The sequence below is a fragment of the Saxophila tyrrhenica genome (assembly GCF_035928015.1).
Source record: "Saxophila tyrrhenica strain CCFEE 5935 chromosome Unknown scaffold_19, whole genome shotgun sequence".
NCBI lineage: Eukaryota > Fungi > Ascomycota > Dothideomycetes > Mycosphaerellales > Extremaceae > Saxophila > Saxophila tyrrhenica.
The window spans coordinates 449,383-472,317 of NW_027041751.1; the positions used below are offsets into that span (position 1 = coordinate 449,383).

Below are 22,935 nucleotides of genomic sequence, written 5' to 3' on the forward strand. Positions count from 1 at the left end.
CATACCTAGGTAAAGAAGCAATGGATCGTAAAATTTGAGATCCAGATCAACCAGTGAGCGATCTCGCACCCCGCGGGTCTGCTGTGGTCCGGTCCGCGGGATAAGGTTTCAGCATAAGGTTTTACTACTCCCTCGGGAAGATGGAGACTGTGGCTGTAGTGGAGGCCTTGGGCAGCCAGATGTGGAGAAGGGAAGTCAATTGTGAGGGAAGATTTGGAAGAGAAGGCTAGGCCTTTTCGGCGGCCTACAGATATTAGCGGTCTGTCTATGTACCAGTATCAGCATACCACGTCGTCAATTTCTATCGCCAAACACAGCCTCCTTGTAATTCGACCCCCATTGAAGAGCCAAAACCAAGGATCTTGCATGGATAACCTTGCGGCTGTACATAAGAGGAAAGCTTGCCCGATCTTCTCCGCTCCTGCTAGTCAAGTGTCCAGTCGAAGTGCTGGTGCTGGGGTCCCAGGTATTGCTGTTCATCCCAGCAAGGGATCTGCCTCATATGTTTCAATATGGTGGTGAATGTTTTGATATCTAGTCCTCTTTATGGATCTCGATGCCTGGCGGCGCGCCGACCAATGTTTTGCACTGCGCATAGATGACGAATTGTCCAGCGACCTGGAGCAAACGTCAGCAGATATCTCACACAATTTATCAGGGAAATTATTCAAGGGCTCAGCAACATACCAAGCCAACGGTCATCACCACCCTGGGCCCCAACCCAGAAAGCAAGAGACGTTTCGGGCCAAATTCTCTCGCCAAAGAAAACATTCTCCCAGTGGTAGACTGACCCTTGTCACCAGCACCCTTGTTGATGGCCGACAACAGCGTATCAGCAGGATGACTGAGCACAGCGGCCGCGACACCTGCAGTCATGCCGGATGCGAGCTCAACACCAGTCGCCTCGATATGGCTGAGCTTGGCCTTCCGCTCCGGACCCATGGCACGAAAGATTGCCTCGTTCGCAAACTCGTGTACGCTGAACTGACCCACAGCGTACGGGATTTGCTTGAAGATCAAAGGCACGAAACCAGAGTAGAATCCTCGGAAGCCTTCTTCCCGCGCCAGACGTGCAAAGCCGGGTATTAGGCCAGTAGCGTACCCTCGTTGCGAGACCAGTCGGATCCTCGTAGCCTCCAGAGGGCACAGCGCGATGTCGGCAAAGAACTCTCCGGCTGCTGATGCGGACAGGTAGATGGGCATGCGGTACTTCGTCGCCACCTGCTCCGTCCCAGCCCAGTCGACGAACTTCTTTTTGAAGAACTCATAGCCCATGAACTTGCCACCGCCTTGCACGAGGTAGCCGACAGCTGTGGGCCCGAAGCCTGTGAGAAGAGCTGCCGCTCCTTCGCCGGCCACGATTGATCGTCCTGCGCGGAGCATGTTTTGGCCTTTGAGTTTGTCGTCGACTTGGATGCGCGTCTTGACAACGTCGATTGGCGTGGCGGCCTGCGAACATTAAAAGCTGGTCAGAGTTGCTTGACCGCGCGCGTACATACACCGTGAGTTCCACATGCTGCCAACGCGCCAGCTCCAAAGAACTTCATGTAGTCCGTCGCCACGAAGTCGGGCGTGAGGTTGCCCGTGGTGGGCGCCTTGCTCGCCATGTTACCTCAATGCTATGCTATGCCCGTGACGATTCCAATGGTGTGTAGAAAGATGTTGGCGCGCAAAAAGTTGTTTCTGATAGCGTCCATACCCGTCTGCATCCGCAGAATCAAGCTCCCGGCCACCCGCTTTGAAAGTGACGCGGTGGCTGACTCAGAAGCTTCGACCACATATCTTTCGCCTTGATAATAAAAGACATCTTCACGAAAACTATTCTTCGATAACAAGAATGTGCTGACTTGGTTACTATCAATTCAGGACCAAATATTTGGCAAGCTGTAAATTTGGTATCATTGGCATCTACAGGAACGGACTTGCATGCGGTCTGCCAACAAAATGCCAAACAGAGTATCTGAACGCCTTTGGCGCAGTGAGACATATCGTCCAATCCTAGACCATGTTGAGAAGGAACTTCCATAGACCCGGCAGAAAGATGCGTCCGGTCCATCTCGACCCATCACCTTTTTCTCAGCCAGACGCAGCTTCCTTCGCAGCAATCAATGCTTCGTAGAACTCGCCCACGTCTTCTGCACCTTCCAGCCGCCGGTCACCAATGACAACGGTGGGCACACTGGCGACACCATCCTGCTTCCGGGCCTTTGCCGCCAGCTCATCCACTTCCTCGCCTCCTTGTTGGCCGCTGAGAAACTGCAGCACCTCTACCCGGCTCAAGCCCACGTTTTCAGCTGCCGTCGCAAGACCCTCGTGAGAAGTGATATCCAGGTCCGACTCGAAATGCAACCGATACACCTCCTCGAGCAATTCTTTCCGCTTCTCAACTGGCGCGAACCGCAGCATGCGATGGGCATCGCGCGTGCTGCCGACAAAGTGAGCCATGCTGAAATCGATTCCGTACTCTCTCCCAACGCGCTCCAGTCGGGTCCGGATGGCATTGACTCTCTCCTTGCCATTCTTCCTCTCGATGGCTTCTAGCGCAGCGACGCTCTCGCCTTGTGGAGCATCTGGCTTGAGGTAATATGGCAGAAGATTGTATCGGATCTCGTCATCCCGACCGCCTGGGTAGGTACGTTGGTAGAGGTTGATGGCCTTGTCGAGGGACTTGTGGCCGATCAGACACCATGGGCAGATGAAGTCGAAGTAGATTGAGATGTCGAGGACCGCCATGATTGCTTTTGAGGGCACAGTAGGGAAAGTGGAAGGCTGAAGAGAGGGATATACACATTGAAATGCTTACAAATGACTCTTCTTGATAAATGTTTCTGCCTCCTGCCAACGCGGACATACGCGGCCGCTTCAAAGCTTTTGTTGCCTTGGAGAAGCCAGGATTGCGTGTTGATAGTCCTTGGCGGCTGTCTCGTACACAGCAGGAAGAGCTGAAACTGTTCTCCTTCGCCGATTGAATCCATGTGGGGCTGATGTCGTCGGAGGACCTGTATCCGTGGAGGAAGGGGGTGTGACCGGGCTCCGGCCACTTTGAGTTGAAGCTAAGGGAACGGCGCGGGCGGAGATCGGCAAGCAGGATGCGGGACATGCAAGGGTCCAGCTGCCTCGAGCTCTGACGGACATTGGAAAATGCGGCTTCGACTCATCCATGAGCCAACTTCATGCGCTCCTTCTTCTCCTCGACACGACACTGTCTGGATCATGCTCCTGATCTCATAGCAAGACTGCACCACAACTCGCGAACGAGATCATCCCCACAGATTTCGACCACACCACCAAAATACACCTTCTCACGGGGTATGGCGGCGGTACAGCAACCGCCATGGAGCGCTCCTCAGTCCGATAGCATCGACCCGAAAGCGCCCAACATTCGAGTGTACAACAGTCTCACCCGTACCAAGACGCCCTTCTACCCGCTGAAGCCCAAGAAAGTCAGCTGGTATGCCTGCGGGCCAACAGTCTACGATGATGCTGTAAGTTTCATATCAGACATGGTTGCCTTGTGAGGCTGACGGCGAACAGCATCTCGGGCATGCGAGAAACTACGTCTCTCAAGACATCATACGCCGAATACTCAAGGATTACTTCCACTTCGACGTCAACTTTGTCATGAACATCACAGATGTCGATGACAAGATCATCCTTGCAGCTCGACAACAGCATCTTCTGGCCGAGTGGCTAAAAGAGCATCGGAAAGCACGCGAGCAGGAGGATGGGGTTTCGAACGGGGTGGAAAAGGCCATCTCGTCAGAAATTCGGCAGACAACGGCAGAGGCACTGAATGCATATGCACAGAAGAATCTACCTTTGCTGGACTCGCAGGTGGCTCCAGAGCAGTTTGGTGAGGAAGCGGACAAGAAATATGGCCACGTCATGAAGGGCAAGAGCGTTACGGACGACGGCACTCCGCCAGGAGACAAAGAGGCCAAGGTCAAGATGCACCTCACCATTGCTCGAACCGCAGCAGAAGCCCAGCTGCTTCCCGATCCCTCCCTCGAAGACTATGTATCGAGAACCACGGGTGTTCTGTTACCCTACATCGACTCACTGCGGTCGTCAACGGTGAAAGGCAACGACCACGGCATCTTTACGATTCTCACCAAGCGGCACGAAGAGCGTTTCTTCGAAGACATGAAGGCGCTCAATGTTCGATACCCGGACAAAGTCACTCGCGTCACTGAATACGGCCCTCAAATTGTGGACTTCGTGAAGCGCATACAGGATAACGGGTTTGCGTACGAGCACGAAGGCAGCGTCTACTACGACATCGGCGCTTGGGAGTCAAAGGGCGGCTATTACGCGCGTCTGGAGCCCTGGAACCGCAACGACAAGGAGATGCTGGCTGATGGCGAGGGCGCTTTGGTCGCCAAGAACACCGGGTTCAAGCGTTCGGCTGCTGACTTTGCGCTTTGGAAGGCCAGCAAACCAGGCGAACCGAGTTGGCCAAGCCCGTGGGGTGAGGGCAGACCAGGATGGCATATCGAGTGCAGTGCCATGGCATCAGACGTCTTGGGCAAGCAATTCGACATTCATTCTGGCGGCATTGATCTGGCGTTCCCGCATCACGACAACGAGCTTGCGCAGTCGGAAGCGTACTGGTGCAATCGTTCTGACTCCCACGTTGGCCACCAATGGGTCAACTACTTCCTACACACTGGCCACCTATCGATCTCTGGAGCGAAGATGTCGAAATCGCTGAAGAACTTCACTACCATTAGGCAAGCACTGTCAGAGGGTGCATGGACGCCGCGTGGGCTTCGCATCGTCTTCCTCCTCGGCAACTGGAAGGACGGTTTAGAGATTACTCCTGACCTTGTCAAAGCTGGCTTGGCCTGGGAGGAGCGTGTCAACAACTTCTTTCTCAAGGTTCGAGATCTCCAGTCCCGACAGCCACACATCAACGGCAACGGCAACGGCAACTCCGTCGCGTCACAGAAGACGGAGATGGATCTCCGACTAGACGAAGCCCAAGCAAAGTTTGGTGACGCTCTTTCCGACTCTTTCGACACACCATCAGCAATGCGCGTCATAACTGAACTCATCACCGCGTACAACTCCACACCTGACAAGCAAATAGCGCTGTCTACAAGCACCTCCCTTGCGAGCTGGATCACCAAAATGGTGCACATGTTTGGCCTCGACTCGCAACCATCACCGCCCACCGGCCAAGTCGGATGGTCCGGCAACGACATACCCGAAAAAGCCAAGCCGTTCATTCTACCTCTAGCTCGCCTACGCGACCGCGTGAGAGAGCAAGCGATAGCGGGCAGGATCAACCTCACCGCCTTAGGTAAGATGGAAGATGTGGACACGACCTTTGGTGCCAACCAGCCGTACGCCAATGCGAACGCCGACTTCCAGCGCACGGTTGTGGGCCTACACAAGAAGGGTGCACCGCCAAAGGACTACCTCGCCGCCTGCGACGATCTCCGCGATCGCGTACTCTGGAACCTAGACATCTACCTCGAGGACCGCGAGGGTCTGCCATCCCTCGTCCGGCCACTCTCCCAATCCCTGCGACAAGAGAAGGCAGACCGGGAAGCAGTGGCCGCATCAAAAACCGCTGCAAAGGAGAAGGCGAAGGCTGATGCCGCTGCAGCGGAGCGAGAGAAGCTGGAGAAGGGCAAACTGAATCCCGTCGAAATGTTCAAGGCGGATGAGGAGTTCTCCGAGTGGGATGAGGAGGGGTTGCCGACCAAGGATGCTAGTGGTGAGCCGTTGGCGAAGTCGAGAGTGAAAAAACTCAAGAAGGACTGGGAGAGGCAGAAGAAGCTGCACGAGGCCTATCTGGCGAGTGGGAGACAATAGGTGGCTTCTGTAAGCTTCTCCGAGACACAAAGCGCTTGTGGTGGCTGTAGCACCTTCTATGTGGCGTTTTCCGACCGTCGAGACACAGTCCCAGGCAGCTATAGCAGACCTTATACAGCCTGAGAACCTGGTAAATATTGTGGCTCTCGAAGCCGCGAATGCCTTTGATGTTCCGTTGAACTGCCCGTGAGAACCAAATTGCGTAGCGGAGAAGCATACACGCTCGACGAACTGTCGGAATGCTCTCGGAGAAACGACTCGTTTTCGTGCCACTGTACCGACTGCTCTCAGGCCGTTGTGCCTAGAAGCTACGCCAGAGGTGGCGTGGTTCCCAGCATTCGAGTCGCGGCTTCTCCCTGATAGTGAGCATCTTGATGCTACTACACCGGCTGTTGTTCTTGAAGAGAAGGCTTGGTGGCCATGGGACGTTTCGTTCATCGGTTGAATGAGCACTCTCTTCTCTGCTATCCCGATGGATTTGATGCCACTGCAGCGGATGTGATGACGAAAAGAGGCTCTACGTTGTCGTGAGAACATGCCCTTCTCTTAGATGATGTACTGATCTCAGTAGCCGACCTGATCTTGTACAAATGCATATAGTCATTAACAGACTCTGTGGTATCGCAGTCGCAATGGAGCACTCCTAAAGCTCACAACCTTCCAACTCCTCGCTGTTGAAAACAAGAATGTCAAGCAAATCTATGCCGCTTCGCACTCTATGCACATCGCCGGGCTCATGTTCATGTCGCACCCGGTCTATACGCCTGGAAAGGCTGTGAACCCGGCAACTCCTGCGTCGGCGAGCCCCCATGAGCCATCTCTGCCGGCCGCTCAGTCACCGGCAACTCTCCACCATGATAGCCGTACTGCTGCATTGGTGCATATTTCGGATCCGCGCTGAAGGCGGATTGTGTCTCGCCGCTGCTGGCCTGGTAGACTGCAGGCAAGAACGGGTCTTGCTGCTGCTGTTGTGCATCCTGTGTCTGTGCAGACTTTTGCTTTCCTCGTCGCCAGAGGCAGAAGCCTATCAGCAGCCCAACTGCGAGGCAGACCACACCCACGCCCACACCGACGCCGATTCCGACTTTGGCGCTCTGAGAGAGGCCGGAGCTTGAAGGTTCGCTGGTAATGCTCGGACTCTGTGTTGAGCCCTTTGTCGTACTTGTAAAGCTGACCGAAGACGAAGGTGTTGCGGAGACAACAGCGGCTTGTAGGGTGATTTTAGGGGTCATCGTAACGGTCTGGACGAAGGGTTCGACAGATGAGGAAGACGCGGCGACAGCGCCAGGATTCATTGTTGCGGTGACGACACTTTGCGTGGTCTGCTTGCCATTCTCGACAATGTTGAAATAGTGGCATGTGAAGGTATCCTCGGAGTCGAGGTTGCCATTGAAAACCTGGAAGTAGAAGACTATCGCGGGGCCAGAGGTTAGCGAGCAATCAAAGGTCATGACCTGTCTCCTCACGTACCCTGGCCGTCGCTCAGAATGAACCCACTGCCCCCGAGGCCCACCGTCCATTGCACAGACGTCACCGAGACCTGGTTGCGAAACAGCGGGTAGCACGCAGCGGTAGAGTCCGGGCCTTGCTGGCATAGTTGCAAGGCAACAGACGGATAGTCTGTCACCCACCCAATGTCAACGACGGAGCCGACCGTGAAAGATATGTTGTCCGAGAAGTCCTCCGATGGCCCCGCGGCTGGGGGGTTGATGCAGTAGTTGACCTCGTCTCGCTTCACCAATCTTCCATGCGCAGATGTTATGAGGAAGGATAGTAGACCGAACAAGACTGCGCGCAGTGGGAATGCTATCCGCCTGCTCGATGGGCGAGCAGTACATCGCATTCTGCCTTCTAATAAGTGCGGCCCTTCTCTTCCAAGCACGCCGCAGAACAAGAGGAAGAGAGATTCAAGACGCTGTCTGTTGACCTAGGAGCGATCCCGGTACTTCGGAGCAGAAGATGAAGAGAGTATGTGTATCCACCTTACCAATCCAAGGGCTACCCAGGCACTCAGCGCGGAAGCGGCTGAGTAGATGGCTTTTTTAGAGGACAGGCCATGAAATGATTGTGCAGGAGGCGCTGCTATATCTAGCCTCCAGTGATCCTTCGAGTCTTTCTAGCCTTGCTGCTAAAGCTGTCGTTCTTCTGTCTGGAGGAGTAGCGAGGTTTGCTTCGCATCGCCAGTATTCCCTCTGGTCGACTCCCGGCGCAACGGCTTATCCTTGGGAGCTCTGCGATACCTTTGATGGTTTCGATCCATCTCGTCCCCCGATGGACTACTGTACGGAACAATGGCAAGCATGCACAATGTGCCATCGTGCAGGAATCAGCCCCCAATGGCGGGATTAAAGTGGTGGAGGACCTACCAATTAAAGCTGAGGTCTAATTAAAGCAGAGACCTCGGACACAGGTTCCTCCGAAAGATGCGCCAAGCCACAATCAACCTCATGCCATTGTGTCCTGCTCCTCATCAGGCATTTTGATACCGCGTGTCGATGACCACGGAGAACTCACGACTGGACTTCACGGTATCCGACTACTGGGGTGACAGTACGACGAAGTTTTCGTCCGCTATTGAGATCCTGACTGACTGGATACTACGCCTCGTTCGTTGACACCTCACGTCTCTCAACCGCAACTCCCTTCTGATCGTCTAGCGGCTCTTCCTGGTCTTCTTGCTTAGCCAGCAGGTCGTTGTGCACGGCATGCTTTCCATCAAAGATGGTCGAGATCTCTTCAAGCGTGATCTTGGATGCTGTTGGACCGTTAGCATGCATCCCGCCTGACAGCCGCACGCAGAAGAAGAGCGCTTACTTTCAGGATAGGTGAAGTAAACCAGGACGATCTCTAACAGGATGATGCAGCAGATAACCACATAGTACTTCCAGGAGATATGCTCAATCGCGACTGGATTGAGGTAGTTGAATCCGGTGATCGTGGCCTGGACGAGCAGGTTCTGTGTGCATATCAACTTCGACCGAATGTCGTAGCTCATGACCTCGACAGTGTAACCTGTCAGTATACCGTTCCATACGGTGCTGTAGAAGGCCGTGAACAGGAAGATGAATGCGAGCGAAGCCTGCCCGGCGCGGACGTTGCCATCGACGTTGTACTGGTCCATCTCAGTCAGCGCGCGCACCAGATCTTTCGAGCTGTGGAACCTACAACACCGCTGCAGATAGTCCAGGGTATGAAACCAAACACCAACATGCCAGTCAAGGATGTCAGCATCATTGGTCGACGGCCGTAGCGGTCAATCACGAATGCTCCCCAGAAAGCCCAGCCTATACGGTGGAAGTGTCAGCAATACCTCAGATAAGTAAACTCACTCGCTCATCAAAGACTGACCCATGTTCCACATCGTCAGGCAACCATTGATGATCGCCTGATGCTGCGCGTTCGTCACACCAATCGTTCGCAGGACCACCGCCAGATAATAGCCAGTCAACGTTGTTCCAGACGCTTGTGCGGCGATCGCGCAGGTGAACACAATCCAGGTCCGGTGTCGGTTTCCCTTCGTACGAACGAGGTCCAGCCAGCTGCCAGTGCTGTGCTCTTTCTCAAAGGTCAACGTGGACTGGATCTCGTTGAATTCAAACGACGTCAGAGGGTCACTCTCATCTCCACCACAGTGGTTGTCCAGCAGGATCTTGTATGCCTCCTCATTGCGGCCTTGAGAAACGAGCCAGCGGGGGCTCTCCGGAACCCACCATGTGAGCGTGATGGAGATAAGGGACGGGAACATCTGGATCAGCGATACGCTGCGCCAACTCCAATCGGACTGGATCTGGAGTGTACCGAGAGTGATCCACGCAGCCAGGGTTGCCTGTTCCACTACCGTCAATACTTGCAAAAGCATTGTCGGAAGTACATTGACTTACACCGAAGTTGTACAGGGTGTTCAAGAGTGTCGACAATTGCGCTCGATGGGTTGGGTGAGCAAGCTCAGTCACCAGCATTGGCGCAGCAGTATACTCGAAGCTCAGTCCAAGGCCAATGACTGCACGAGCGCAAGCAAACTAAAAGCAGAGCAGGCATCAGTGACATGCGGTAGCTTTTCAAGACACTCCAGCACACACCATGACCAAGCCATTCGCGAACGACTGCAGGAATACGCCAATGATGATGATCACAGCCCCAGCAATGATGGTGAGCTTTCGGCCAATCTTCTCAACCAACCACCACAGAAAGAATTGCGACACAACACCACCCAGGCCCTGTGTGCCATTGAACAGGCCGAGTTGAGCTCCGGTCGGATGATTGAAATAGCTTTGCCAGTAAGTGAGCGTTTGCATGCCATTCATGATTGATCCTTGTCAATGTAGTCAGTGCTATCGTTGTGATTGATCTTGCACATTAGCACCATACCATCAAGACCGTTCGTTGCCTGGACGAGCAGGACCACCGACATCCAGGCGTAGAGCTTCCTGAGGTGCGGATACTTGTACCATGGCTGCTGGAGGAGTTCCCGGACATTGATCGTGGTGTCGCCGCGGTTGGTGCTGGTGACGATGTTGTTCTGTGGTGGTGCCATGGTTGGTGGAGGTTGAGGGGAGGCTGATGGTGGAAGGACAAGACTTCTTGGATGTCTCTCTCAAATACTTGAGAAGCTTCGTGAGCTTATATTGAGTAACGATCTACCCTCATTGCCGGGGCTTCTCTGTTCAGAGTAGCTCCCAGACGTTGGCGTCCTCGCATTTATCCAGACGTTGACCGCTCACGGTGGCCGTCTCCCCAACCCTTCCTCCCTCTCCTCCTTCTCCTCCACGCAACCCCACGCGCTACACTCCGCAGTTCCCATTCTGTAGGAGATCCACAATGCAGAAACCACACCCATTGGACAGACTTCGGCACTTGCCCAAAAAGGCAGCTGTGAGACCATCCTGAGCCATATTTCCATTTAGCCTAATGCGAGGCAATGCCTCGAGATTTACGGACTTCTTACCGCAGACCTATCTGCGGCAGATGATCGCCCTCTGTACCCGGAGACAGCAATGCAGCAGCATGGGCTACGAAGTGGAGGTACGAGACTAGAAGTATCTGGTTGAACGACACGGGAGTCTACATGGCGTCATGCCTCTACGAATACCGGAAAGCCAACGACATTCATGAATACGAATGGTGCCATCAAGGACCGCCATGCCATCGGGGCAAACAGAATATCAAAACAGTTCGCGCGGTTTGGCCGGCTACTTCTCATATCCCGAGAGATAAACTCTCGGGTGAGTAGGATTGAAGCCCACGAGAGATAAACTCTCGGGTAGGAGTGCACGCCGAAGAGTAAACTCTCCAGCCGATAGGGGTGCAGGCTCAAGAGTAAACTCTCAAACGGATAGGAGGGAAGACCAAAGCCAGTGAAGTCAATGGTAAGGGGTGCCAAAGCCAATGAAGTCAATGGTAAGAGGGAGTGCCAAAGCCAATGAAGTCAGTGGTAGGAAGGTCACCAGCGTCCTGGATCCCAAATTGGTCCATCACCTTAGTCCTGCAGACCGGCGGCCATGCTGACTTGAGGATCAGGAAGTGTTTTGGCAGACGGAACGTTGCCGGAAGACATTTCTTGAATACGCTTCATGAAAGGTTTGGGAGCAGCGATGAAGAGATAGTTATCGCAGCATTTGCATTCTTCGGAATGCTCTTCTTCCGAGTCTTGCTCTCTGAGCGGTCTTCTCCCATGCCGGTGGACTTCTTGCTCCCTGAAGCGGCGCTTTATACCCGTGGTGTTGAAGTCGAAAGTAATGCCTCTGGGTCGCCTTGCCGTTGGTCCGATAGACCGTGAATGGTCGCCATGGTGTCGACTTGTCCGTGAGATTTAATACAGCATTGAATTGTTGGCCGTCGAATTGACGTAATAAGGTGGTGTAGAACTCGTATTTCAGCCAGGATGAAGTTGGGCTTCAGAATCGCATTCGTATAAATCGCCTGGACTGGATAACGACCAGCCCCTCCCTCCTTGGCTACGCAGCAAATACTTTCAGGTCCCTATCGTTGACCGCTGGTTCCCAAATCCACCTAACAACATTTGAATTGTCGCAAGCACAGCATTGGGTCAAGTCTCCTTCAGCGAGCAATGGCCACGACCTCAGGTGAACACGGCAGAGGGAAGCACGAACCCCAATACGAGCTTCCAACCGCTGAAACGCTCAGAGAAGCAGGCGACCTCATTGTAAAAGACGAGAAAGGCAACGAAGTCCTATTCAAGTCCTTGTACGAGGACAGAAGTGGCTCTCAGAATCTCACAATTTTCATCCGTCATTACTTCTGTGGTGTACGTAGCACTCCCGCCGGCCATCCACCACCCACTAACACACGCCCTCTCAGTCCTGCGAAGATTACATCCGAACCATAAGCCAGGAGCTACCACCGTCCCTCCTCTCGTCCAGCACGCCCAGGACCAACCTGACCATTATCGGCTGCGGCGACGTGACCCCCATACCCTCCTGGCGCACCCGCACCATGCACAACATCCTTGGCGCAGACACCGGCTTCCCGGTCTACACAGATCCTTCGCGCAAACTATACGCTAAACTAGGCATGCTCTCCAGCATGAGCACCGGAGACAGCACACCATCGTATGTGAAGCAAGGGCCGGTGAAGACGGCTTTGCTCTCCATGAAGGCCGCCATGATGGATCCGACGAATGTCTTTTCCGGCGGTAGTCCATCGCAGCTGGGTGGCGAGATGTTGTTTGTGGAGGGTGAGGTGGTGTGGTTCAAGCGGATGCGGCATGCGCAGGACCATGCGGAGGTGGCGGAGTTGAAGGAGGTGCTTGGGTTGCAGTGATTTTACGTCCACACGCGGGTGGTGTGGACTTCGCCAGTGCCGGGTCTGCTCCCCACTGTCATAGCCGTCCATTGGCATAGATCGCTCTCTTGAACATCCAACTCTCGAGGCCGTCAAGGACGTACTTGCGGATCCACCATTCTTTGTCGGGAGCGTTTTGCCGCGCCTTGGCCTTGTAGATTGGCGTACCCTCCTTGACTCTCGTTCGGTGAGTAATCAGGTCAGTTAGTAGTCCAAGATCCAGCAATCCTTCTGACTCCAGGTCGCGGTATGTGCAGAGGGTTTGGAGTTCGGCAATCCGTTGACACCCGGAGTCGCAATTTGTTGCCAGGACTTTCGCTCTCGGTGTGCGAGGTTGCGGCTCGGTATCGTCGTCCGATGAGTGCAGATTTAACGATGATCGGTCCAGTCGATAAGCACCGCTGCCGCATATCGGCTCAGCCATCCGTTTTAAACCCCTCCAGAATCTTCGTCAACTCCTTCAACCGCACCGGCTTACTCAAGAACAAATCGAACCCACAAGCATAAGCCTCCCGCTGACTCTCCGCGGACCCCAGCCCTGTCAGCGCGAGAATCTTCGCCGGCTTCAGACCATGTAGTCGCTCGTATCCACGAATCTCTGTCGTCGCTTGGAAGCCGTTCATGGTGGGCATGTTGATGTCCATTAGGATCACACGAGGGAGGGAAGGCGAGGTGCTACCGTCTGCGACGTCGGGTTGGGTTGTTTCGTGTGCGAGCTTGTAGGCTTCGAAGGCCTGCTTGCCGTCTTCGGCTTTGATGCACGAGAGGCCTTGTTTGCGTGCGTAGGTGAGGAGAAGTTGGAGGTTGATGATGTTGTCTTCGACAACCATGATTTTGAAGGTTGAGTCGTTAGTACTGCCGGAGATTGAGCTGGGCTCCTTCTTCTGTACACTAGCTTCGCCTGTTGTGTGCGCTCGCACAGGCATCCTGCGGGTGCTAAGTGGTGTGCTCGGAGCGCCGGAGACGGCGTCGTGATTCAGATCTCGTGAGATGCTGTTGGAGAAGCTCCCTTCTCTCTCAAAGACTGAGAGAATGGTCTCGCGCACTCGTGCCGGGCCACAGGGCTGAACGACGTATCCCACAGCATGGCCGGTGGGTACACTGTCAAGCCGTGACCTCAGGTGTCTTTCGGAATCTACGCTCTTGCAGAGGACAATTAGTGGCTTGCTGGCAAGAGCGTGCTGCACTTCCCCTTCTTCGCCCGCTTCCCACTGCCGCAGATATTGAAGCAAGTCCTCTTCCGTGATGATATTCAGATACCTGGGGCGCGCAAGACTTGTGCGGTCAATGCGAGCTGTTTCGATGCCCTGGCGGTGACATGATTTTGTGACGGTCTTGAGCAGAAGGCTTTGAGCTTTTGACTGAGCTGTCGTCGACTCGCCTGATCTACAGTCGAAAATGCCGGCGGTCAATTCGTTGAGTCGCGCTGGTACCGGCATGGGAGCGCCAGCCTTGCTGCTCGGTGAAGAAGCCTCTAGCGGAACCGTGACGGACAGCGAGGTCCCGCCACCCTTCTGGTCCGTTTGGACACCAATCTTGCCATTCAGTGACTGAACAATACGAGCAACAATGTGCATGCCGAGACCCGTTCCCTCTAGAAAAGTGTCCTCTTGGGAAAACGCTGCGAATAGCTCGTTGTCAACAAATTCCTGTGACATTCCCTTCCCTGTGTCTTGGACGGTGAGCACGGCATTCAGTCGTGTAGTCGGGCTTGTGGAACGCTCGGTCCTCAAGGTGACGTAGATGTGTCCCTCGGCGGTGCATTTCAAGGCGTTGGTCAACAAATTCTGCACCACTCTTCTCCATGCGCCGACCTCGATATTACTGTTCCAACTACCTTTGAGCGGGTTCTCGATATCGAGGATGGTTGTGACAGATTTCTTCATGTCGAATTTCTGGTTGAAGAGGTATGCGGCAACAACCGACTGCACAACCTCCTCCGTGATATCGTCGAGCCGGATGTCTGGAGAATCGGGTTGAGAATCGACGGTGCCAGGGTGCGAGACTGTTGACAAGGGAGACTTGAGGCCGTTGAGTATGTCTTTGCGTGGCTTTCGTGCGCCATGTTTCGCGTTGTAGTTGATCTGAGAAAAGTCCAAAAGGTTTTCAATGATGTCGCGGAGGCTCTTCCCGCAAGCGGTGATCTGGGCCACCATGCTTTGGCTGAAATCGTCGAGTGGTTGATCATGCAGGACCTCAGCAGAACCCAATATGCCATGTAAAGGGCTCCGGAGCTCATGGCTGATGGAGGAGATAAAGGTCTGGTATAGGTGGGGGAAGGAGTCAGCGTCATCTATCATATGTGAGGAAGGCTTGTGTCGAGGAGAGGTAACATACCGCCTTAGCTTTGTCCGACCTTTCAACCTCCCGGTTGTGCACCTCGGCGGTGATGACATCGCAAAAGGCAGCGACAAAATTCATCTCGCTTTCGCTGGCAAAAAGCCGAATAGGATCAGAGGTCCACAGGACGCAAGCGGCATACCAGCGATTGCGTGTGTAATCCCAAAGGCCGAACAAACACAAATTCTTGGCTTCAGGGAATATGCGTTGGAGTTCAGCCACCTCGCCCCTGCGACTCTTTTTGAGGTTCTTCGCCTTGGACTGAGTAGTGTTGTTCGGGCCTGTGCGAGCTGCGCCCTGTGGGTGCGACATATCGTCTGAGGACGTGGACTCGTCAATGCTGTCAAAGTTCCATATATTTCCATCGGGGTATCTCCGAAGCATAGTCTTCAAGAACGCTTCGCTCATGCCGCTGTTGGCCGAATAGGGTTCGCTGAGTGCCGTATTACTGGGAACATGGCACTGGCCAAGAATGCGACAGCGATTCGACTCCAGCACGGGTTGTTGCTGGTCCTCGCTATCTGTTCCGCCAGTGCCCGAATCGGTGAGTGCTTCTGAAAGCTCCTCGCCCTTCGCAAGGCCGCCCCAGCTGCCCACGGAAGCATCAAGAAAAACGAGTTCGTCGACATCGATGGCTCGCTGTAGGAGACCACAAGCCCTTTGGAACGTGGCCTTGAGAGTAGATTCCACAGCAGCCGCGTGGAGCTCTTCTCCGTAATTGCCTCTGTCATTTTGTTTCTGAGGATGATCTGGTGTGGTATTCGTGCTCGAGGTGCTGGGATGGCGATCGCTATGGCTTTCATGAGCGCCGTCCGGTGGTGGGGCATGCGTTGCCGCCTCCACATCAGATTGCGATGGCCGTTTACTGCTATTCGCGGTATCCGAGCGGTCGCCACGCTGCGGCGAGGGCAGTCCTGAAGCTTGAGAAGTCTGACCTGGGTACGGTGGCGTTTGTTGATGAACCAAAGGACTACGCACTTTTCTAACCGGACGACCACGGCCTTGCGAACGCGAGGTATTACCTATATGACAGCAGGATGAAACCGTCAGCAATCCTTCGTACAGCAACATCCAGTGCCATAGGAGCAACCTATGCCCACAAGTACCTACCGGTACGCCTCTGCGTCCTCGACTCCGAAGACTTCTGTACGAATGTATCCAGGGCAACCACGAGCTTGGATCCCCTCTCACTTTCTACACGGGCACGAATGCCTTCGAGGTGCTGTGTCACAGTCACCGACATTCTGGAAGAATGGACAGAAGAGTCAGCAAGTATGCCGTGAATCGTTGTGTTGCTGGGATGAATGTCACGAAGCACCGCCTAGTGCCACTGGTGGCCTCGAAGACCTCACTGATGGGCTCAACTCACTCGCGAAGAAACGTCTTTTCCTGCTCCGATAGCCCGGGACGTACTTCATCATCCAGCACGCAGAATGCACCGATGTTGATGCCTCTTGAAACGATCGGGCAGCCGGCGTAGAACCGCATCCGCGGAGCATCAATCACATAAGGGTAAGTGCAGAACTGCTGGGTGCCCTTCAGATCCGGAATGATGTTAAGCGGCAGCTGATCAGATGTTTCGTCTCCATCAACACGCGTGCGCTTTAGCTGAATGGTCCATTCGCAAACGGACCAAGATCGGTCAATCTTAGAGTACCCCATCCACAGCTCATCCTTGTGGCGGCTGTGGTCTTGAAGCGAGAGCGTGGGAGTGGCTTCAGCAAGGATGAAAGCATGCCTATATCCAAGTGGGTGAGCGGTTGAGAAGGTTGAGAGGGGTGACAGCGGTACATACGTTTGGTTGAAGAAGAACAAGAGCCCACGTTTAGCCCTGAGTTGGACCGCTGTGAGGATATGTGGTCAGCAACACCCCATACCGAAGGGCGACATCGTGTACATACCACCAAGCTGACAAAATGCACTGAGCGCCTTGTCAGGCGAGGAGACTGGTACATGGCGCTGGAGTGCTGCCGGGTCAGTGATGTCGACGTACTGAGGGACTTTGTCGGATAGGTGTTCGAGGGCGTCATAATATTCGTAGAACTCTCTGTGCGCGAGGATCAATCATTGTTTGTCGCAAATGACCACTCTCGGGGTCTCGCTACCGTTCTCGTCGGCTCTCAGTCCGAGCCTGGCGGCGTTGCGCCTCGCGGAGGCCAGGGTCGGTGGAAGCCATGCTGCAGGGTGAGGTGATCCGACCGCACCATTCCCCAGGATGTCTTACAGCGCTCTTTGCGCGCTCAGCAGTACTGTGTACTTGTACGGGTTACCATGCTCGTAGGAGGGCGAAGTGGTCTGTAGCACGACCAGGCGAGCAAAGGTACAAGGTGCGGTTGTCGGGAGACTTGCCAAGATCTGAAAGTTTGCGGGTCTAGACCTATGTACGCGATCGCCAGCGGTTCTGGAATTCGATTGGTGAACCCAAGATCTGGGCCACGTTATCATGCCAAACGTTCTTCGCGGAAGCAGCGGATGCGGCAGAACGAGTCGATCGGTACGCGGACGGGAAGAGTCTTTCAAGGACGGGGAGAGGTGGTCGCCGGCATGTCTATGGTTTGGTGCGCCACATTCCTAAACCTACTGTGCTGGACTCGCCATTGCCATTCATCCATGTGATTGACACGAGATGCGCGCGTGGCATACTCGTGCGCCAGAAGACAGATTCACAATCTTTTGCGTCCCCGGGGAAATCGTCCTGAGCCGATACGAGACGCGGCACAACATCTTGGACTTCTGCGATACGTAGTTACTACCTTCCAGTTGTCTTCATGACGAACCGAGTGCCGAAGTTGCCCTCTTTCGCCGCCATTTCCACCGAAGATCACTGCAAGATTGCGTTCCTGGGGACTCGGTAAGACTAGCCTCGCCGAGCCGCGTATGGCACGCGTGAACCATGCAGAGGCGTTGAGATGAAACGTTGTGGCACCGGAACCAGGTTGGTCCCAGCAGCGAATCTGTCGTCTCCAACTTCAGCTTACGGAGGGGTGACCGTGTGGCGCTGGGAAGCGAAACGGCAGGACCAGATGGCTGCCCTAAACGACCTGTCACCTCCTTCCCCAGACCACTGGCAATTTGATGATTTTCATCGAGTAATTTCACAGCACAAAGTACAAGTAGTCGCGCTTGTGGCACCTTGCGTCGCGTAGATTATTAGCCACTCTTCTACACCTACTCTCCTCCGCAATGGCGCCTTCGCCGCTGCGCCGCGACTATTCACTTGGCGGGGAGTTCTTCGAAACAAACATACGACGAACGCCATCACTAAAAGCCCCCTTGGACCCTATCAGTCCTCAAACATTCATCCTCAGAACCGAGTCTGTCGCGAGCAGTGAGACCGAAGACACGTCCACGTTCGGCCTGGACGGCCTGGACGGCGCGGACCACAACGGCGCGCAAGAGACTCTGCATGCTAGGAGTACCGATGAGCCTATTCTGGATGGCCGCCAAATCGACATGCTGTCCATTGACAGTGCTCGGCCCACCATCTCCATGGATGCGCAGAGAAAGCGCACGTTCTCTCCGTCCGTGACTTCAGCTTCTGTCCTCTCAGATGGGGACGGCAGAAGAAGCAATGCAAGGTCCTCCACCAAGATGCCGGAATTCTTCTCCCAAACAGTGTTCCAGACGTGTCTTCAGAATCCAACAATCAGCCATCAGCTGCTCAGATTTTCGCAATCCAGGCTGGCCGGCGAGAACATGGAATTCCTAGCGCGGGTCCAACGGCATCATGCTCTAGTAGACGAAGTTCGCAAATCCATGTATGAAACCCACCGAGACTACATCTCCAGCCGCGCTCCGAACCAGATCAACATCGAGGAGCAATCACTGCTCAAAGTCAACAGCGAGGCCAAGACTGCGCTGCAGACGACATTGCCACTGCTGGAAAGTGTGTGGCAGGATGCGCAGGCGGACGTGGAACGGCTTGTTTTCGGCAACATCTACAGTGACTTTGTCCGTCAGCAGATGTCACTCAGCGCTGCGAAGGCTTTGGGGAACGACCAGAACAAGTATGCTGGACTTGGAGACTGCTTCGTTCTCACGGATCCATCGAAAGCCGACAACCCCATCGTGTTCGCCTCGGATGGCTTTGTCAAGGTGACTGGATATTCTAGGTCCGAGATCATCCCTCGGAATTGCCGATTCTTGCAAGGCCAGCATACGGATCAATCGTCAATCAGAAGGCTCAAGAGGTCCATCGAACACCGACAGGAGTCAGTCGAGCTACTGCTCAACCTACGGAAAGACGGCAGTCCGTTCTGGAATCTGCTTTACACGACGCCACTCTTCTCTCAGACCAGCCAGGGCCACGACCGACAACCAATCTTTTTCCTGGGCGGACAGATCAACTGCTCCTCTACCATACACAACCAGTCCGACGTCCTGCGAATATTGTCGCAATCGAAAGAAGAGGAGCAGCCGGCCACGCAGCTTTCTGCGCCACCGCCGCTGCGACAGCCTCGCAGTCAATCGTTCTTGAATGCTTTTCGAAGACCCAGTCGAATGTCCGCCGCTCCTCAGAAAACGCCAGGCATGGAGAATATCTTGCTTAACCAGATGGAAGAGGTTCCGTTGGAAAGTCAGATCAACAAATTCTACACGGCTTATTCCAATGTAAGTATCGATCCACTCTTCAGTCCGATACAATGGCTCACTACTTGCCCATAGTACATAATCATCAACTACAGCACCTGGCTCATCTCCTTCATCTCCGCCGGTCTCGCGGACACACTCTTCCCCATCAAAGCCAAATCCGCCCTCCATGCTCACGCCATCGGCGCCGACGTCTTCAAATTCCTCTCGAATCATGGCACTGGATCGCTGAACTGGGAGTTCAAGTCTTCGGTGAAAAGCGCCCTGAAGATGGGTAATGCGATCACTCTGGATCTGAAATTGTGTGCGAGACCGCTGATGGGGCTTGAGCGGTTCGCATTGCATTGGACGCCGTTGAAGGATGAAGGGGGGGCGGTAGGGTGGATCGTCCTGACTTTGGGAAACGAACATCGGGTGGGAATGGCATATTGATGACGAAGGGGTGGGCGGATCCTAATGATTATAGGGGCAAATGGTAATGTTTTATCTTTTATTGCACAGAAACGTCTTGCTCCTTCTCATCGTCACAGCAGCAGATCGCACACGGACTTCGTCAAGAGAGACTGACTCCAATGACGAAGGAGCAGCTCGCTCACAAACCCACGTTCCTGAACACATTCGGATCCATTCCCAGTGGCACGGTCCCGTGGTTGTCGCAGTCGTTCGATCTGGACCGCCTTCTACCTGGCGCACAAAAGCTTGCCTCCATTTCCCATCCTCCTCGCCTTCGGCCACACATCCGCACGCAGACTCTACGTCAATCACCGTAACCTGCGCTCGGTCCTGCCCCCTGGCATGGGGATACGACATTGTCCGAGCTTCGGTTCTTCAACTGATTCTTCCGGACGCCATATTGTCTCAACCTATCGCGGAGCATCTTCTCCCTACATCCAACTGTTTAGCCAGTTATCAACACCAAGCAGTGGGATGACCTTACGTTACCAGGAAGCCATGTTGCCGCAACTCTTCAACGATCTGACGTGCAGTCTTCTGCCTTGTGACGTATAGATCGATGACCAACGGACGTAAGGCCTCCCACTCGGCGGCCGTTGGTGGCATGTACGGAACCAGGTATGTGGCGTTGAGCGTGTAATCGTCCATGATGAACTCCATGGATGTAGCGACGACCGATACGAAACGACAAGAAGCAGCAACGATTTTTCCGGTCGATTGAGCAGTAACTGACACGTCTATCTTGCGATGCCAGCCCTACATATACCATTCTATCGGCCAATGGCTCGCACGACCCTGCTACCTTCGCTTGGCCGACTCGGTCTCGGGATCAAACATCTACACCTGCAGCGCTAAGCTTTCCGCTAACTTATACAATGCATCAGCGAATCACGAACCGGCACAAGACTCGTTGGTATCTGCCTGACTCTCTGGGAAATGCTCGCTATACTTCAGCTCCAACGCCCGCACTTCTGCACGTTTGTCCTCCCGCCTTAGCACGTCGTGGAGATCTGAGACCAGTTTGGAGAGCTGAACCCGCTGCTGGCCTTCGCCCTCGGCTCTGGTCTCGCAGATGTCTACGGCGTCCCTGAGATGCCGCTCGCTAGCACGCAGATTGTTGCGCTGCCGCAGGATGTCCGCCAGACAGATGCGTGTGTACACTGCCTCGTTGGATTGTCCCATGCCGATTCCTACAAAAGCACCCAACGCAAGACTGGCACTTCCTTCTGCTTCCTCGAGCTTACTGTCAACCTGCTCTGGTCTGAGCCTGGCACAAGCTTGCTGTAGGACGTATCCGAGCGTTCGGTTGGCTTCGGCGTACGTGTACTGGCAACTGTAACTGGAGAGATCTGCTATGACCGCGCTCAACTTCGTCTCAGCCCATTGGACATATCCCAGCGACGCTAGGACCCTCGAGCCATATATCTGCTCCTGAGCCACGAATACCTTGTCAACATGGCTTATCCTCGCGTACAGACGAACATCCATCAGTTCGAACTGCCTGGCTAGCAGATCCTGCGACTGCCCGGCCCGAACACCACAGAGCAAAGGAATAGGATGGGTCGCCGGCAGGGCGGCCTTTGCAGCATCACGGAACATGTTCTTGACTGTCTGCAGCGTCCGAGCCTCCCAGAGGGCCATGGCGTTCGGGATGGACGTTCCATCGACCACCAACCGCAACAGAGCTGTCAGTGCTCTTGGATGCAACGTCAGCAATCCATCGGCGTTGAACTTGGGCATGAGGATGAAGGTAGACTCTCCGAGACTTCGGAGGTCATTGAACGATTGCGAGGAGCCGGCGCTCTGGCTGGATATGGCCAAATGGGTGTCCGCTGCCAACTTCTGGATTTCGAAGGCAGGCGTCTCATTCCTGTTCCTCCACGAGCCTTGCTCTACCAGGCGATCCAGGTATCCAGAGATCTGGCTCAAGGCGTGGGAAAGGTGATACTCCTCTTCTGGTGTATTCGGTGCACGGCTTGGGACTGGCTTCATGAGTGCGTCCGCTCCAAACTGCACTCCCAGAACATTCCTCGAGGAGTCTTCAGGAGGATATCGAGACCGGGAAGCGAGACTCGTCTGCTCGTTGGAAAGCAAACCATGCCGGCGTGAGAGGACTTGCCGTCGCTGGGTCTGACCGTTGTTGGTGTACTTCCTCTCTACTCGCCACGCCTTGAACCTACGACAGCATCAGAATGGATGTCGTGGAGGGACATCAGACGTCTGTAATTACCTATCGCGCAACATCTTCTGCGAGACCAAGTAGCCATCTTGTCGTAACAACCTCACTATCGTCTCCGCCGTCTTCGTCCGATACCATTCCGTGACCTGCGGTCTCAAGCGCTCCCAGTCCTCCTTACTCGGCACCCTCCGAGCCATGCTTTCACACCAATACAACACTCCATCCTTTCACTTCGTATCCAGCATCCTCAAGCGAAGATTGCAATGCTCACGACAAGACAAGGCTGCGAATCATGACGTACATTACCAAGCCTTTGCACGGCCGCTCCGGTGAAGCATAGTACATTTATCCCATGTTGGTTCAAGAAGGCAAGGGTTTGCAAGGCGATTGCCGAGAAGCTAAAACTTACCTTGCATGATGTACGATGACTAACGGCAGATGTTCGCTGTTGTTAATGAATCCTTCAATCGTTGCAATCGTCTCACAAACGGGACACCAAGGTTGTTATAGGCCAAGACAGGTGTCGTCGGCTCTGCTCCATCGAATCCGGTTACTCGACTTGGGAGAGCTTGCAAAATCAGTGCTCGCCGACAACACTTCGATCTGTTGCCGCGGCCGCGTTATCGGCACGATAGAGCGAGCCGAGCACTCTGGGAGGCCACCATGGCTAAATCGACTTGAGAAAAGGCTTACAGCAATCGGGTAATCAGCACCCAACATCGCATCCAATGGTATGCATTGGTCTCAATGCT

General features: G+C 54.3%; 11 protein-coding genes across 11 annotated transcripts; 3 read left to right on the forward strand and 8 right to left on the reverse strand.

Moving 5' to 3' along the window:
• Positions 1 to 534: 534 nt before the first annotated feature.
• MIR1_2 (mitochondrial phosphate carrier protein) lies at positions 535 to 1,607 on the reverse strand (the record flags this gene model as incomplete). The annotated part of the gene is made up of 3 exons (XM_064807094.1): positions 535 to 618; positions 688 to 1,449; positions 1,500 to 1,607. The coding sequence occupies 3 exons, from the start codon at positions 1,605 to 1,607 to the stop codon at positions 535 to 537; spliced, it is 954 nt and encodes a 317-aa protein (XP_064654910.1).
• Positions 1,608 to 2,076: 469 nt separating this feature from the next.
• On the reverse strand, positions 2,077 to 2,733 carry LTR77_009869 (uncharacterized protein; the record flags this gene model as incomplete). Its single annotated transcript, XM_064807095.1, has 1 exon — positions 2,077 to 2,733. The coding sequence occupies one exon, from the start codon at positions 2,731 to 2,733 to the stop codon at positions 2,077 to 2,079; it is 657 nt and encodes a 218-aa protein (XP_064654911.1).
• A 578-nt stretch (positions 2,734 to 3,311) lies between these two features.
• CYR1 (cysteinyl-tRNA synthetase) lies at positions 3,312 to 5,820 on the forward strand (the record flags this gene model as incomplete). Its single annotated transcript, XM_064807096.1, has 2 exons — positions 3,312 to 3,485; positions 3,535 to 5,820. The coding sequence occupies 2 exons, from the start codon at positions 3,312 to 3,314 to the stop codon at positions 5,818 to 5,820; spliced, it is 2,460 nt and encodes an 819-aa protein (XP_064654912.1).
• A 740-nt stretch (positions 5,821 to 6,560) lies between these two features.
• LTR77_009871 (uncharacterized protein) lies at positions 6,561 to 7,663 on the reverse strand (the record flags this gene model as incomplete). Its single annotated transcript, XM_064807097.1, has 2 exons — positions 6,561 to 7,231; positions 7,291 to 7,663. The coding sequence occupies 2 exons, from the start codon at positions 7,661 to 7,663 to the stop codon at positions 6,561 to 6,563; spliced, it is 1,044 nt and encodes a 347-aa protein (XP_064654913.1).
• Positions 7,664 to 8,417: 754 nt separating this feature from the next.
• On the reverse strand, positions 8,418 to 10,354 carry LTR77_009872 (uncharacterized protein; the record flags this gene model as incomplete). Its single annotated transcript, XM_064807098.1, has 7 exons — positions 8,418 to 8,575; positions 8,635 to 8,972; positions 9,029 to 9,104; positions 9,169 to 9,646; positions 9,702 to 9,839; positions 9,900 to 10,132; positions 10,189 to 10,354. The coding sequence occupies 7 exons, from the start codon at positions 10,352 to 10,354 to the stop codon at positions 8,418 to 8,420; spliced, it is 1,587 nt and encodes a 528-aa protein (XP_064654914.1).
• Positions 10,355 to 11,887: 1,533 nt separating this feature from the next.
• LTR77_009873 (uncharacterized protein) lies at positions 11,888 to 12,600 on the forward strand (the record flags this gene model as incomplete). Its single annotated transcript, XM_064807099.1, has 2 exons — positions 11,888 to 12,085; positions 12,139 to 12,600. The coding sequence occupies 2 exons, from the start codon at positions 11,888 to 11,890 to the stop codon at positions 12,598 to 12,600; spliced, it is 660 nt and encodes a 219-aa protein (XP_064654915.1).
• A 437-nt stretch (positions 12,601 to 13,037) lies between these two features.
• Positions 13,038 to 16,204, reverse strand: LTR77_009874 (uncharacterized protein; the record flags this gene model as incomplete). The annotated part of the gene is made up of 3 exons (XM_064807100.1): positions 13,038 to 14,882; positions 14,959 to 15,983; positions 16,072 to 16,204. 3 exons carry the CDS (start codon positions 16,202 to 16,204, stop codon positions 13,038 to 13,040), a joined length of 3,003 nt encoding a protein of 1,000 aa, XP_064654916.1.
• Positions 16,205 to 16,326: 122 nt separating this feature from the next.
• LTR77_009875 (uncharacterized protein) lies at positions 16,327 to 17,137 on the reverse strand (the record flags this gene model as incomplete). The annotated part of the gene is made up of 4 exons (XM_064807101.1): positions 16,327 to 16,699; positions 16,757 to 16,805; positions 16,863 to 17,008; positions 17,067 to 17,137. The coding sequence occupies 4 exons, from the start codon at positions 17,135 to 17,137 to the stop codon at positions 16,327 to 16,329; spliced, it is 639 nt and encodes a 212-aa protein (XP_064654917.1).
• A 1,007-nt stretch (positions 17,138 to 18,144) lies between these two features.
• On the forward strand, positions 18,145 to 19,983 carry LTR77_009876 (uncharacterized protein; the record flags this gene model as incomplete). Its single annotated transcript, XM_064807102.1, has 2 exons — positions 18,145 to 19,572; positions 19,627 to 19,983. The coding sequence occupies 2 exons, from the start codon at positions 18,145 to 18,147 to the stop codon at positions 19,981 to 19,983; spliced, it is 1,785 nt and encodes a 594-aa protein (XP_064654918.1).
• Positions 19,984 to 20,308: 325 nt separating this feature from the next.
• On the reverse strand, positions 20,309 to 20,664 carry LTR77_009877 (uncharacterized protein; the record flags this gene model as incomplete). Its single annotated transcript, XM_064807103.1, has 2 exons — positions 20,309 to 20,435; positions 20,489 to 20,664. The coding sequence occupies 2 exons, from the start codon at positions 20,662 to 20,664 to the stop codon at positions 20,309 to 20,311; spliced, it is 303 nt and encodes a 100-aa protein (XP_064654919.1).
• Positions 20,665 to 20,892: 228 nt separating this feature from the next.
• LTR77_009878 (uncharacterized protein) lies at positions 20,893 to 22,380 on the reverse strand (the record flags this gene model as incomplete). Its single annotated transcript, XM_064807104.1, has 2 exons — positions 20,893 to 22,180; positions 22,235 to 22,380. The coding sequence occupies 2 exons, from the start codon at positions 22,378 to 22,380 to the stop codon at positions 20,893 to 20,895; spliced, it is 1,434 nt and encodes a 477-aa protein (XP_064654920.1).
• Between the last annotated feature and the right edge of the window lie 555 nt (positions 22,381 to 22,935).